This window comes from Triturus cristatus, chromosome 4_2 (assembly GCF_964204655.1).
Source record: "Triturus cristatus chromosome 4_2, aTriCri1.1, whole genome shotgun sequence".
NCBI classification, from domain to species: Eukaryota; Metazoa; Chordata; class Amphibia; order Caudata; family Salamandridae; genus Triturus; species Triturus cristatus.
In genome coordinates, this window is record NC_140586.1 from 24,956,890 (window position 1) to 24,973,867 (window position 16,978).

The 16,978-nt window shown below is 43.1% G+C and overlaps 1 protein-coding gene across 1 annotated transcript in view; it reads left to right on the forward strand.

The window, feature by feature from the left end:
- KCNH3 (potassium voltage-gated channel subfamily H member 3) overlaps positions 1–16,978 on the forward strand; it is a 337,652-nt gene that overhangs the window by 251,940 nt on the left and 68,734 nt on the right. Inside the window, exon 11 of the mRNA XM_085600263.1 lies at positions 11,047–11,258. Coding sequence (XP_085456389.1) covers positions 11,047–11,258 — 212 coding nt within the window. The remainder of the gene's footprint in view (positions 1–11,046; positions 11,259–16,978) is intronic.

Consider the following 16,978-nt stretch of genomic DNA (forward strand, 5'->3'; position numbering starts at 1 on the left):
AGAACTGTACCAGAGTTTTGACTTTACACAAATGTGTGTTAAAATACAATTTCTAAGCCCAGGACAAGGAAATGTCCAAGGGGGAAAGCACTGCCCCAAGGTTAATAACCACCTACAGCAAACAAGAAAGAAAGATTCAGCCCATCATTAGGCGTAGTTGGCCAATTGTCCTTAAAGATGGGGTATTGTCTCCCAGATTACCTACACAACCGGTCGTCACATACAGGAAAGGTGCATCTATGCGCACGCAAATTGTTAAGTCCAGTCCTGAGCTGTCTACCGCCAAAATGTGGCTGCAACCTAAACAAGGTTTCATCAAATGCTCCACGTGTAGAGCGTGCAAGTTTGGGGTAAATACTACACACTACTCTACCCCATTCAGCCCAGATAAAATAGCTATTCGGGGCAACCTCAGCTGCAGGACGGAGTTTGCGGTGTACATTCTGACATGCACCTGCGGCTTAAGATATGTGGGCATCACCAAGTTGCAGGTACATATCAGAATCCTGCAACATCTGCGAGCCATCATGAATAATGACTCGACCTATCCGGTGGCTCGCCATTTCAAGCAGGTACACAATAATGATCTCAATTGTTTGAGATATTTTGTAGTGGCGGCCGTTCCTAAACTTCGTAGAGAGGGAGACAGAGAAATAATTCTAAGGCAGATGGAGTCCAGAATGATCCTGGAGTTGGATAGCAAGTTCCCATATGGTCTAAACAACACGGAGGACTTGCATCATTTTCTATAAACATTCTGAACAAATCGAGATCAAACCATTCAAGTTCATCTGAATGGTTGGTAATTTGGTTTTCCATGACTTCTGTATATATGAGAAATAATATTTTGTAAATACGAATCAGTTCTCGCTGCGGCCTTTACAATTGAATTTTAATTCAATTTTAAATGAATTTAACTATTTAAGGCTCGCATTGTTTGTACATTGTTTTTGCAATTTAATATTTTAACTATGGTATTTTTTGCACTTGCACTTTAATAATGTTTTACACACGCACATAGGGTAGCACTTTAGCACTCAGCACTTGTGAATGAATTCTGCATTGTTGTTATTGTGTCTATTATTGAGATCAATTCTAATGTAAAGGGGGCGTATGGCTTAGTAAGGATTTATCCTAATATATCAGCATTTATGCAGGTGAAATAAAACATCAAAAGATTAAATATACTTGGTCTATTGTTTACACAGAGTGACAGTTTGCAGTATAATAAGCGATGGTTTGCACAAATATTTTGGGTCATAAATAATATCATGTATTTTAATGGCTTCTTTGTTTATGGCTGGACACGATGTTGAATTCTTTATTTTATATTCTTGAGTTTGTATTGTATTTAAACAAACACATTTAACTGTGATGTATTTTACATTAGGGTATTTTAAAATAATTATGAATTCATTATTTCGTGTCCACATGGTTTGATCGCGAGCATATATAAATTTGTACTGTATGTTTCTTTTTAACTATGTGTATTTCGATACCACTTATAAAAATGCTTTTGTATATTGGGAAGCCACTACGTTATAAGTTATGAAAACAGACTTTGTAACCAGCAGAAGAATGTGCCTGTTTGTTTTCCCTGTTCATCGTGTCTGTTTTACCACGTGGGTTGAGTTCACTGCATTTAAAAAAGATGGCATACTGCTCTCTCGAATATGTGTTCAAGGGCAAGTGGTGCCCGAAACGCGTCATTTGAGGAAGAATAAAGATTGCCTACATTTCCGGTGGTTCGTGGTTCTCTGTTTGCCGAAAACGACAGCGGCGATATACGGAGAATCTTTACCGTCTTATATATATATCAACTCCACTCTCCCCCAGCATGTAGAGGAAATGAGCACACGCGGGACTCCAGGCAAACTGTAGAATTCCTGCTTTATTTAGGCGTTTAGCATGACGCGTTTCGTTTTATATTAAAACTTCTTCAGATGCCGCCAAGGAAATAGACAGTGCTTCTCCCGCCCTTTCTTTAAACAGGATGCCACGCTCTGATTGGTAGGGCATTCCTGGTGTGTGAGCATGGGAAAGTCGCAAACCCAGGACTGGATTCACGTGGAGCAAACACCATGCGTCAGTACTGCCCCAGTGGGCGGTGTCTGCTCCCTTCTCCCCGATGCACACCGAGTCCTCTCAAATTGGCGGTGTTATAGTTTGTCTTCTCCCTCACCCCGCCGCTCTGTGTGAGCATGGGATTGCCGCCTACTGAGGGGACAAGCACGAGCTCCGGTTTTGGGAAACAGAGTGGCGGGGTGAGGGAGAAGACAAACTGTAACACCGCCAATTTGAGAGGACTCGTGTGCATCGGGGAGATGGGAGCAGACACCGCCCACTGGGGCCAGTACTGACGCATGGTGTTTGCTCCACGTGAATCCAGTCCTGGGTTTGCGACTTTCCCATGCTCACACACCAGGGATGCCCTACCAATCAGAGCGAGGCATCCTGTTTAAAGAAAGGGCGGGAGAAGCATTGTCTATTTCCTTGGCGGCATCTGAAGAAGTTTTAATATAAAACGAAACGCGTCATGCTAAACGCCTAAATAAAGCAGGAATTCTACAGTTTGCCTGGAGTCCCGCGTGTGCTCATTTCCTCTACATGCTGGGGGAGAGTGGAGATGATGTTTGGGGATGCAGCCACGAGCGTCCCAGAGAGCACCCACCCCTTTAGAGTCCGGCTATTCTGGTGGCAACCTTTTGTGAAACTACATGTTCTGTGGTAGCGCCTGGACACGCCGCTTACCTGGGATCAGCTCGGCCACTACCAGTGGATCACGACTTCGTGAGGGACTATGCCGCCTACTGAGGGGACAAGCACGAGCTCCGGTTTTGGGAAACAGAGTGGCGGGGTGAGGGAGAAGACAAACTGTAACACCGCCAATTTGAGAGGACTCAGTGTGCATCGGGGAGAAGCCAGCAGACACCGCCCACTGGGGCCAGTACTGACGCATGGTGTTTGCTCCACGTGAATCCAGTCCTGGGTTTGCGACTTTCCCATGCTCACACACCAGGGATGCCCTACCAATCAGAGCGAGGCATCCTGTTTAAAGAAACGGCGGGAGAAGCACTGTCTATTTCCTTGGCGGCATATATATATATATATATATATATATATATATATATATATATATATATATATATATAGATATATATATATATATATATATATATAGATATATATAGATATATATATATATAGATATATATACATATATATATATAGATATATATATATTATCTACTGGCGGTCGCCAGTACATAGTTATAGTTAGGACCGAGTTCCCATAGGAAATCTGAAAATTCTATTTTGAATAACTTTGGCGCCGGTTGGCTTATCTTCGTGAAATTTTCAAAACTAATGGGGCGCTCCGCTCAGCTCCTACCCTGAAAGTCTCGTGGTGATTCGTCAAGCGGGGGCTGAGAAAAAAGGGGGGTCCCAAAACGCGCTTTCCCCATGCATTTTCCCATAGGACCTTTAGTCGAAGGTACAGCCCGAACGGCTGAACAGAATTACTTGAAATTTGGCAAAGAGGTAGTCCTCCGGTCAGGCATGTGCCTTTTGCATATATGGTGTCAATCTGTTCAGTAGTTCCTGAGAAAATTGCAGTTAAAAGTACATAAATATATATATGCGCGCAACGTGCTCGCACGGGGCGCGCACCAAATGTCCGCGAGCGTAATTCTGATTGGTGGTTAGATGTCAGTCAACATTCCAATCGGTCGAAATCAGGAAGTGTCGGATGCCATTTTGTGTGTGACAGTGAAAAAGAAAGGTGGAGAACGTGAAAAGGGGGCAGGGTAGAGAGTTCCTGACCCCCTAGCCTTTGTCAGGGGGTCCCTGAAGGACCCCGAAGGGTGAAAAAAACATTTTTTTTTTCAAAAAATCGCGGGGTGCGCGCTAGTTGCGCGCACGGTGTCGGACGCCATTTTGTGTGTGACAGTGAAAAAGAAAGATGGAGAACGTGAAAAGGGGGCAGGGTAGAGAGTTCCTGACCCCCTAGCCTTTGTCAGGGGGTCCCTGAAGGACCCCGAAGGGTGAAAAAACATTTAATTTTTTTTCAAAAAATCGCGGGGTGCGCGCACGGTGCGCGCACCGTGAAAAACCCTTAAAAAAAAAAAAACATTTTAAACTGTTTATAAGTTTATAGAAGATATTAACTATGCTGTTCAACTTTATCCAAATTCCAAAAAAAAGACCTGGCCATTCCATATTACAGGATACAGTCAATCTATAACTATATACATAGGTAGTTTATTGTAAAATAAATATATAAAAAATATAATAATACATACATAAATTAGCATTAAAAAAACATTACAAATTCACTAAAAAAACCATAGGTTTCACACACGTTATAGTTAGAAATCAGCATTTAAAAAACCTTGCAAATTCACTTAAAAAACCATAGGGTTCACACACATTATAGTTAGGAATTAGCATTTAAAAAACCTTGCAAATTCACTGAAAAAACCATAGGTTTCACACACATTATAGTTAGGAATTAGCATTTAAAAAAACTTGCAAATTCACTGAGAAAACCATAGGTTTCACACATGTTATAGTTAGCTGGACATTTCACTCGTACAAAACCATTGAAATTCCCCCGTTATAGTTAGTTCAGCTAACTATAACTCGCGCGACCACAATCCACTGCTGATGACATCACATATTAGTGATGTCATCAGTGATGTCATTTGAGATGTCATCAGTGATGTCATGAGTGATGTCACTGACCATGTCATGAGTGATGTAATATGTGACGTCATCAGCACTGGATTGCGGTCGCGCGAGTTATAGTTAGCTGAACTAACTATAATGGGGGAATTTCAATGGTTTTGTATGAGTGAAATGTCCAGCTAACTATAACATGTGTGAAACCTATGGTTTTTTCAGTGAATATATATATATATATATATACACACACACACAGACACACACACACGTGTATATATATATATATATATATATATGAATATATATGTTAACAAGAAATGTACCAGAGTTTTGACTTTACACAAATGTGTGTTAAAATACCATTTCTAAGCCCATTTATGATTTCAGAACTCAACAAATATCTGCCATTTTTATCTGAAAAAGTGGCAATGCTAACTTCATCTGTCACCTCACTTCTTTACATTCCTCCCTCCCCCTTACTTCTATGTTCACCTTGTCTTTCCCCAAACCAAATACATCACCAGTTGTCATGGGATCTCATTCCTGGAGTGCTGCAGGTTCCCTGCTATTCAATACCCTAAGGGCAGGGCTAACTTCACACCATGAACCCATTACCCAGGGCAGTCGCTGTTATCATGTAAATGCAGCGATTAGTGTTGGAGGGGCACACTAAGGGAAGCAGCTACAGTGCTGAACAAAAACATGAAAAGAAAAAAACCCCGACTTTGCCGAAGGTGGAGGACTGTCATGCGCTGCCACTCACTTTACTACGGCCAGTGCCATACTGTAAATGGGACTGGATTAGTGGCTGGAGGCCCCAACTAATTTTACACACCTGACGGCGGGGTGGGGGTAGGGGCGCTAAAGCACTTTCATCGCTGCACACCAGATAGACAGTGCAGGGTCTATCTAGAGACCCTGCCCTGTTAATCACAGTGTGACATGAGCCCACTCACACCCCTGCAGTTTGGGATCTCTGAAATGGGCGCTGTTAATCTTCAGTAGCAACTCTGCAAAAGGGCCGCTACTTAACGGCTCATTTACTTGCAAGCTGCTCGGAAGCCCTGCCCTGCCCTGCCCTATGCTGGGGGAGATGCCTAACCTGAGCCTGCCGTCGATCAGGGTACCAGTACTCTCCCGGTCTACAGAGAAGTGCCGGTACTGACGGCCCAAAAATTCGGAAGTGCTGGTACTCAGTACCGGTGAGTACCAGCCCATTTAAAGCACTGTTTGGTACCAATTCTTTAAAGAGAAGGCAGCCTTACAAAGTACGGTGTAGTGAAGAACCTTGGAACGAGCAGTCTTAAAGCCTATCTAACTGAATTTCCTTTTTAGAGGTGATACAAGACACTTTTTTACTGGATGAACTCGGAGAGGTGTTTTGTGAGGCTCCTTCTCTTCCTAATAGATCTTGTTAATGCAATGTTTGGACTGGTGTTTGAGATAAGATAGGAATGCACAACTTAGGCAGAGCTCACAAAGACTTACAATGACAAACTGAGGCGACGGTGAAGCAGCAGAGAGCCGTGAAGGGGACTCCATTCTGCAAAAAGAGTCATGGCTATCAGCATTTTCTTGTTAGACTGAAAAACCAAAACATTTGAATATATTACACAAGGAATAGGAATAGGAAGCTGTACTGTGTGTCACAGCGACTATGTATGTAATATGGTATGTTCTATAGTTGTTTATATAGCGCAGCACTGGTGCTGTTAGGCATCACAGTATAATGACTTTTACTTCAGCGGCTAGTCTTAGATTAACCCAATGATGGGGGATTCCATGGGAGTGACTGAGTTATGCGACTTTCCCAAAACCTGTGTGAGCGGATATCTATTAGGTGGCTAGTCTTTAGGTGACATTTGAAGAGTCTGTCTTCAGGTTTTATAGGGAAGCCACATCATTTAGAACCATCCCTCAAAGTGCAGGGTGCGTGATTACTGCATGATTTTTGGAAGATCTTAAGGTACGAAGCGGTAGGCTGCAAAGGCTCAAGGACTAGACACACACCCATCACCACCACCTGCACCCACCCTCAAGCCATTACCCAGTGGGGCTGATGATCTCCAGGTCTCACGTTCTGTGTCCAGGTCTGTGAGGCACATGGACAGGTAAGAGAAGAGAAAACTACCCTTCACTTTCAAAACCTTTATTGTGTACCAGAAGTAGCTTTACAACATTATTATCTAAGACACAGATACCAATACCACGATGTGAAACATTATAATACTTTACAATACTTATGAAATGCTCATCACTACAAACCCACTCATGCATAGAGATCATTTATTGTAATGCCACAATATTTGAAAAATTAACAGCACTCAAAAGTCATTTCCATAAACATGCTGGACAGTGACCATTAGTATTGTTATTCCTCCCCCGTCAAACTCACCTTGTCATCCAGACACCTTCCCCTTCATTCAGTTAACCAGGGTCCGGCATACAATAGCCCAAAGAAAAGGTCCCCCAGTCAGGGGTGACGGCGTACTCCACCTTACTCATCCGTGCGACTGATGGACCAGGAGCTCTGTTCATACCTTGACGGGTTTTGGTGCTCCTTGCTGAACCTGTCTCATTAAACCCTTCTGAATGACAATCTCAATTTAGCACATAGAACCTATTTGGTCCTACAGAAATTACAGGCAGAGAAGTCTTAAACCTTAAAGGTTTAATTTCAAGTTTTTTCATACACAAAATGAGCAATATAGTCCATATCAATTGATCAATAAATCAGAGTGCAAAGCTCAGTCAAAGTACAGACTCAATCAAGGAACTCAGTAAAGTTCAGACCAGCAAATTACAAAGTATAAAATGGGAGAGGAATCTGACATGGATTTGCCTCCAAGGGTCAGTATGGAAAGGCTTCCAATACATCAAAAAAAGAGCTCATTTTTAATAGGGTTATGGACAATGGATTTCATACAGTAACTTTACTTGTACATGGTTCCCACAAAATAGCCCATATTAGAATCAAGCAGAGTGAAACAGTTGTAAGAAAATAGATTTAGGAAATCTCTCATAATTCTACAACATGGAGCTTCTCACGAACACTACCTGCACTAGAACAAGTATTGTTACATTATGTGGGATTCTTCTAAAACAGCGAGGTGACAGCCTGGAACTGGAACAGTTGTACTGAAGCAACATTTTAATAGTCGCATGAAGGTCATTGTCCTGCCTGTGAAAAGTACATTTAAACTTTATTCTACTGAGACATAAAAATACAAGTTTATCCACATGACACAGGACAGTTGACAGTAAACCTCACAGACAAGATGGAGTATGATGCCTTCTATATCAGACAGAGTTCAGGTTTCATTAGTGCAATGCATTTCGGGGCATATTTATCAAATGATCATGCAGTCCAGCAAGCCACCTTGCTGCGCTGTGTGATAAGAAAAGAGCAGGAATGGGCCGTACTTAACAATATGCGCACATTCCTGTCATTTCCCAGAGCTGGCACATAATGTGCTGCCATCTCCGACAACTTTGAACCATGGTGCAAGGGTACTTGCATTGTTAGCAGGATTGTTTTTGTGCAGGAAGGGGCACCTTCCTGCACAAAAACAATCCCCTGAAGAAATAGCATTTTGACGCATGCCCAGGTATACCAGTAAAGGTACATGCGGGAATGTGCCCAAATTCATGGGTGGTGCAGGGGAACACCCACGCTCCACCCGGGGGCAGAGTAACACAACGCAGAGATCTCAGATGCGTTGCGCCACTCTAGATTTATCAAGCCACGCAGGGCCAAACAAGGTGGCCTTGCGTGGTTTGATAAATCTAGCTTATGAGTTGCGTCACTCTTGCCCCCTTTGGGTGACGCAATTCTTTGATAAATATGCCCCTACTTTCAGAAAAATAACGCTAGTAGGGGTAAAACATAGGCCCCATGCACCCCCTGAAGTGCGGGGGAGGGGGGCGAGGCAACCCTTCCTTCCAACCACAAAGCACCCCAAAGTCAAAAAGTATCTGTAAGATATGGCAGTTTCAGGGGCCCATCGTCACCTTCTGCAGGTTGGGGGACCATCAATTTGCGATATGCCACTGCCATCTAAGAACTCCACCACATACATACATCACAGCCTTGTTTCTTTTGGCATTTTTCTGTAGTCCCTCTCTTTTTTGAGTATAGAGAACACCTCTATTCTTGCTTTCAGGCAAAGTTTCCTCAATTTTCTTCCTTGGAGGAAAATTAAATGTGGCAGAGACCCTTCGCACCAATCAGTAGATAATTACTGTTGATTTTAGGGCTTGCAAATGAAGATAATAGATGCCTTAAAAATATATTATTAGTAAATCTGAAAAAAAAATAGGTTGCCTGAAATCTCTAACTTGGTTAGTGTTTTGTTCAAATTTTTCATTATTGGGTAAACCATTCCCTGTGTGTAATCATTCCAGGAATGCGCATCCTGCCAGGGTATCTATGTTTTTCTTACACAAAGATCCTGCAAGTAAAATAAATTATTTTAGTGTGAAGCAAGAAACTGGTAGCAATGCTAATCCTCTGTTGATACATTTCATAGGAGTGGCCGAGTAGCAGAAACAGTAAAGGTTGCCACATTAGCCCCCCTGCTCGATCTGTGATCATATTAGTGTTCCAACCCTACAACTGTATGCCAAGGTTGATCCAGGATTACCTTCACTGGATACACTTTTGTAATAGAAGCCAATGAGCATTTCCCATACATTATATTCAACTTGCTTAAAACGTCATCATGGACATTGTGTGTCCGAGACTCACCGTGATACCCTGTATATTTAAAGGATGTGTCCATTTCCACCAGCATGTATTTAAAGGTCAGGTTCAAGTTAATCCACTGTCGCCCTTTGCCAAAGTTCATTACCTTTGCATTGACTATGAGCTGATTGCTTGATACATGTGAGTGTAGACATCTTAGTTGTTCCTTGAACCCTTTGGAATCTGGTGTATTGAATCTGTATGATTGGCATACATAGAGGGCACGAATCACAGTGGTCAGAGTATAATTTAAGCTTGTGAAGAAATAATCTGTGTAAATATTAAATAGGGTAGGAGCAAAAACGTGCTCCAGGTGTAACCCATACTCAATAAATATTTTATCAGAGTATGAGTCCATGTCCAGCCTTATTCACAGCCAAGTTTTTTTTGTTGCCGTTATGTAGCGCAAACTCTGCCCAAAGGTATTGGAGCGCTTTACGTGAGCACCAGTTACATTACACAAGGACAGATTCATTTGTTTTTTATTTAGATATTAGTATATAAAGGGATTTGCCCTGAATCACAGGATGTTGAGCCAAGACTCGAACCTTGTTTCCCAGTTCCACAGTTGGCAGCTCTGGGCATAGTGCCACATCTTCTCGGGTTCGGCAGCTCAGGAATTCGCCAGAAGATGGGTATGCTCCTGCTCTATCTGTGGTTCTCCTGGCTCTATGAAAGTTGGGAAGGGCTCTGACAGTGGAGCCATAGCTATGAAATTCGAGATGATTGACCCAGATGCCAGCTCTCCGGAGGACCACCAGGTCACATTGTAGGATGCCTTGTTTTATTTAGGATGAGGAGTCCACCACTAGTTTCTCTTGTCTGGCACCACCATGAAAGGCAGAGCAGTCCCTAGGCATGAAAACAGCTAAATGTCCTGATGCAGATGAAGAAACCTCCCTATGCATAAGGGGAGTTTTTTTTAAAGGAAAACATCACTTTTGCAGGGGGGGGGGGGGGGGAGGCTGGGAGTGAACTCTGCTCTCTGGGTGTTTTCTACCTGAGCGTGGGGTCATTTTTTTATTCTGTCCGTGGTTGCCAGTTTTTTCCTGGCAGTGACAGGAATAAAGAATTTAACAGACCACCCTCTCTAAATAGAGTGGAGGGCCTGATGTCCTTACTCTCAAGTCCCCTACTTCATTGGGCCATTGGAGTAAGTTTTCTGAGAGAGGAGCTGGTGGGGCCACCACTGTCGGAAACTTAACAGTCCAGACAACTCAGAGTAGAGCAGGCAGACTGAGGGTTTGTCAGACGAAGTAAATGTTTCCACCAATTCTAAATCAATCCCTATGTTGTATGTGATATGTCAAAAGAGATGCTGCAGAAAGACATTTGTTTTTGTGGTAGTGCTGGAACAATTTTACAAGAAGAGGTGTGAGATGTAAAAGTGAGCGACATATGATAGCAGGGGAAGTACTGTAGGATGCATGGTGAGCAGTGCGTGGGGTCACAGAAAGCAGTGTGTGGTGTCACAAGAAGCTGTATGTGATGTCACAATAGATGTTATTGTGTACCATTGAGAACCATGGTGAATCCATGGGGGACATGGGTTCTGTTTTTAATTCATGTCTCTAAAGTCTACTCTTTCAGGTGTTAATGCCAATGGTTTCATCCACCAGGGAAGGGAGATCTGATTGGATGTGACCTCTCCTCCAATGATCAGGTGATCAAGAGCCAAGCGGATGTGAAGGGGCTGACCTACTGCGACCTGCAGAGCATTCACCTGAGAGGCCTGTACGAGAGCCTTGAGTTGTATCCAGAGTTTGGTCTGAAATTTAAGAGGGAGCTTCACAGTGAACTGAGCTACAACCTGGGGAGCAGCATAGCTGAGGTGAGGTGGAACATGAAGGTGGGATACTGGAGATAAAGGGATAATACACATGAGGTAAAGATGAAAGGCTCTTGAGAGATAGATGATCAAGTGTCAGAGAGAGAAAAGAGTAGGTATGCTGGGCAAGCAAGGAAGCAGAGGCTGTATTACCCTGGTTTACAGGTGGTGTGCCTTGGGGTGAAAGGCAAGGCCTAGAGGTGGGCACAAGAGAAGCTAGGGAGCCCTGGATATCAAATGCGAGCACAGGATAAGCTCAAAGGTGAGCGTGTGGATGATCAGTGGGGAGAGTGTCCCATGGTGAAGTAAACGTGGGGAGCCCAAGGTGAGACAGCAAATAGCCATGGAGTTGAGAGTAGCATGGCAAACCAGGAGTTACAGTTGTGGAAACTTGTCAGTGGGGGTGTAGTGTCCCAAGGTGAGAGGTTATTGCTCCTTGGATGGGCTGCGAAATCTGAGGAACCAAGAAAGGGTGTAGGGCAGGTAGTCAGGGGTGAGAGAGCAGTGAGGGTACAGAGATGTCATGCATAAAAGCAGGTCACTTGTTAGCTATCTTAAAATAGTTAAGTGGTCTTTGAATAGTAATTCCATAATTCATGTTTTGCTGAGCAGCATAAAAAGGCGGGTTTTATCAGAGAAGTCCTCCAGACAAGAATTTGAACATACCAGAGAGGTACACAAATAAAAGAAATGTGTTTATGGATTAGCACGCTCACATCAATAATGCAATCAACTACATATGAGAGAGAAATATAACTCCTAGTAGGAGTGTGATACTTGTGAAACAATCTGGAATACTGTGAGAGTTTATTTCAGAGCCTCCGGCACAGTCCAATTCACTGGCAAAGTGTAAAAATGCATCAAAGAAAAGTGTTTGGAATCACTGAAACTGGTGATAGTTTGTTCGTCTTTTGAACTTTGGCTCAAATCAAAGCACATGAAATTTTGTGATCTTCAGAGTTTGTGAACCTTTTCAAAGTTGTTGGTAAATTGGGTAAAGAGGTTTTAGACCATTATAAGCCAACATTTGTACAAACAGTAGATTCTAGTGCGGGACGGGTGTAGGAGAGGGGAGAGCGAAAAGGCAAATGGGTTTTAACTGAGTGGGAAGAGCTTAGGTGACAGGGTGAACTCTCTAAGTGACTAAATTAACCTGAGCGCAGCCTCCTGGTAGCTATGGCAAAGAGCAGAAAGGCTTAAGATAGGGCAATGTGTAAAGAATTTATGCAGTACTAAAACAGTAATACACTTGAAATGCAACACAATAAAAATCCCAAACTGAATTAGGAAAATAGAGTAAACTGTAATTAACAAAATGAAAAAAATCCATTAAGAGAACCAGAGATATGATTTTTCTAAAGTTTTAAGTAAAAATAGTGCAAAGAAGGCCAATGAAAATCAATGATCGTGGTAGAGTGGGACCGAGTGCAATTTGACGGTGACCGTAATGGAGCATGGGTTGGATACATCAGCCAGGTTTTATCTGATCAAAGATTTTACCGTCTGACTTTATTTCCCCATTCTGGAACAGGACTTCAAGGGAGGCACTTAGAGACTCACAGGGTGACAGGTAGATTCCAAATAGCAGTATCCAATCCAGGTCCACTTGCCACTGCTCAACTGGGCAGTTTCAGGAAAAGGCCTTCTGTAGCTTGTGTCCTTGTAGCTTTAACAAGAGGTCAACTTAACGACTGTTGGAGTCCACTTCTTTGCCCTAGGTACAAGAGGGATAGCAGGTCCATTCCTTTAGGGCTCTTCAAAGGTCTCAAACAGAAGGTTCAGTTCCCTTCTGATCTTCCACAGGTCCAGTAGTGTTCTGAAGTGGGTGCCTGGAAGTGCCACATTTATGCCTGGCATGAACTAGTGGATGGAAATGACGTCTGGGCACGCGCTAATCAATGGTGTAAAAGTTCTTGCGGTCAACCCTACCCACTTTGGATCTTTTCAAGATGGCAGAAGTCTTTGACTACACTAACCTTGGGATCTGAGGGCGGGGAACACAGCCGGAGGTACCGACGGATAGAGCGGGGCCTCTTTCATCTGAGCGGATGCCAGGTGGGGTGAGGCGTGACCCCCTACATTGAGGGGATTTGAATAACACTCCACGTATACTCGGAAGTGTTCCAGTACCTCCATCCAAGTAGGTCTTGTTTTTCTTTTTCTTTTTGGATTACCACACCAATTAGCAGTAGCTTGTTTACACCTGGTCCTGACGAAAGCCTGATTGGCACACAATCATAAGGCTGAAACATGTAGACCAACTTTAGGACAATAGCAGTTATTATTTCAAACTGCTTTCTGCACTGTTTTTAATTACACCACTCGGTTAGTTATGAATAAATTAGTTGTACTGACCCAGTAGCTGTTTTTAACATCTGCACTCACCTATTTTGTTTTTCTTGCACTGCTTCAATACCATCTACCACTCTCAATCACACGTTAGCGACATCATACTATACCAAGGGTTGTGAATATCATTGTTTTCCCTTGGTTTCATACACCATACGTGTCTCTAGCACAAGAGTCGTGTGTATGGCTGAATCCTAGATGATGATATGCGCTATTCATAGTGGCTGATGGGATTCAATATCAATGTTTTTGCTCACAAATTGTGCCTTCTCCTTCCCAATTAAGGCTTTGTTTGTTGCAACATTTGGCTCCTGCATTTTGACCCTGGTTACTTTTGGTTGTTACTGAATGTGTGGGGAGACACAAGGACTAGGAAACAAATTGCCTGAATCAATTGGTGCCTCTTTGGCTATCCAGGACGACCCACCAACTCCTCAACTCCAACGCAACAAGATCAATTCTAACGAGACATCAACATCAACTTTGGAGGCTCCTGATGCAAGCCAACCCACGAGAGAAGCAGTTAGTGTACACACCACAGTCCCCCAACAGCAGCGTCAACATCAGTTTCCATAGCAAAGAACTGCATGGCCACAATTAAGGCAGCTTCAGTAACAATGGTGGCATCCTAGGATCAGTGAATAAAATAATAATAGCCGACAACTTCAATAGACAAACTCCTCAGTGGACCCATTCATATACAACTTTCTCAACTATCAAACGGGATGCCAAGAAAGTTCAGGGGTAACACCAACTCCTAAGGGAGATATATTATCTCTCATAACCCCGTCTCCAGGAATCAAAAGAAGATCTAACCAAGTACCTCAGCAGCCAAGAAACTTTACCATAATAGAAATTTAATCAGGAAGCCCTTCTGACATTATGCTGGCAGAAATTGATCTGTCTCCAAATGTCTTTGAAAAAACGATTGAAAAGCCAGATCATAACTCAAACAACTGACCTCCCACTTGCAAATCCTATGGCTAACCTATTGCAGACTCAAACTCCCCTGAAAACAAGCAGCAATAAAGCAGCATTACTATGGTAGCCCAGATCCACAGCTTGAGGGGAAAAAAAGGAGGTACCAGCCCCATAGCAGAACAAGGTAACCCAGCAAACAACAAATAGGACCAATGGAGCCCACACCTAGTACAGGGCCTAGACGGGGTTCTGCCCGCAGTAGGGAAAAAAGGAAAAACATAAATACAGAGGAGATAGTGGAATTAGACCACACCCCCAAGCAGAGTACACGCTTCCTGGAAAACCTAACCTTTTCTGCCACTACAAACACCATCACCAATAGTGAACAAAACAACCTGCTGGCTTCCAGAAACACTACATTAGCTACTGCAGTAAGAGCCTGACATAGCAGTCAGACAAATTAGAATTGCAACTTGACTTAATCCAAGTCTTGACCATTTCAATACTAAAAATAGAGGAAAATGTCAACACCCTGGCAGAGAGGACAAAGAATGGCAGGCACACATCGTGCTCTTTGCGCTCCGTCTGCACCTGCCACCAGATTGTGGAAAAACTGTGACTCGGTCAGAGCCATTAAACTCAATAATTACGGATAAAAAAATCGACCCAACAATCACAAGTAAGAAGCAGCCCAAGGCGGTCAGGAATAAAAACCACAGAGAAGGGATCCGGCCAAATTGAGCACAAAGCTACCCATAAACTAGAGTCCGCTGATAAGATAATCACATCAACATTACCACCGCTGGGTATGACTTTACCATTGAAAGACATACTTAACATCTCTTCGCTCATCATATCAGGAAACACTAATAAGGGAGGGCCCAACTTTCCCTAGAACAAGAATCCGTCTCAGAAGAGAAGGACAAAATCCTCCATGGGCATTCTAAGGACAGAACAACTCCTAGAGAAAACCAGTGGTCCGTCACCTTATCAAAAAGAGCAAAAAAAAGACAAAAGAAGGCCAAAAGCAAGGCTGAGAAAGAACGACTCTCAAATCCACCTTTACTTAACCAAAAAACAGCGGACAAAAATATGCCTAGCCTATACCCAATGTTCAAAAGCAGTGGGAAGGAGAAGAGTGAACCACAATCAGCACAAACGATCTGACCTCAGTATTCACTCCATCTAAGCCAAACACTGAACCTGGCAAAGCACAGTAATCCACTTACAGGATTTGCAGCATCAATGCACTCGGGAACAGACAGAAGCCTTGCCCAGAAACAATGGTTACGAAAAGAAAGATCCAAAATTAGTCCATTCATCACCCTGCCCATTCCAGGGTACTGACACACTAGCCTTCTCAGCAATCAGACAAAACATTGGCCCTACCATAAGCCAAAGTTCATTGGCTCTAATTACAGCACCTAGTAGCCATACACAGAGGATGCAGCATTCACCTGGCCGGACCCCGACATCAGTGCTACAGGAAGTTACTTGCCCCACAAATAACAATGATGTTATTTGACCCCGCTTGCCAGGAATAGATCAACCCCTCCTGACCATCACACTCTTGCTCAATCTTTCAACAAAAGCCCAACTAGCAAACACTTAAGCGGGGACCAACCAACAAAGCTGCTACTCACTCGATATTACCCATCTATTACCCATCAGTGAGGAGCTGCGATGTTTTCAACCACTCCAATTTATTAAGGCTGTTCCATGCCATCCCCAGTCAATTTAAAATTAACTCTGGAGACATTTTGAGCGTTGCGTTCAAAACCATACCGGAGTGTAGACATGGGAGGGAAGCTGCAGTCATATCCCTAAAAAACCAAACCAACTGGCTGAAGCAATACTAGAACAAAAGCCTGCTCTTGAGGAATGGAGTTGGAATCTCAAAAATTCAAGTACATAAATACCCTGCGCTACTAAAAAAGCCAAAAGACCTACCTACCCAAAAACTTTACCCCCATAGCATTTTACGAGGGACTGGGTATTCTTACAACCACTCCCAGTCAAAAAACATATATATAGTTCGCTCCTATTCTCCGACAAGGGGTGCCATCAGGAAAGTCGCCACAGGAAAAACCATGAGAGGACATACACCAGACTGGAACTGGGTCCCATTCACTCTTTCCAGAGAGGCAATGAACTGCTCCTAGCATTAAGACACATCCAGTAAGGACACAACAATATATAAAGTTCCTGACATGTAATGTCGCAGGATTAGCAAGATTATTGAAATCAGAATCTGCAAAAGCATTGCTAATGTCAACCGATGTCCCTTGTTTACAAGAAACATGGTCACTCACCCTGCAAACAATCCTTGGCTTCCAAGGGGTGCATCAAATAGCAAGGCAAAATAACATCTTTGGCAGGCCATCGGGGGTCTGTAAATTTATGTGAATCTCAATTTGAAATTAACAGTAACAAAATACCAAATCAAGATGAAA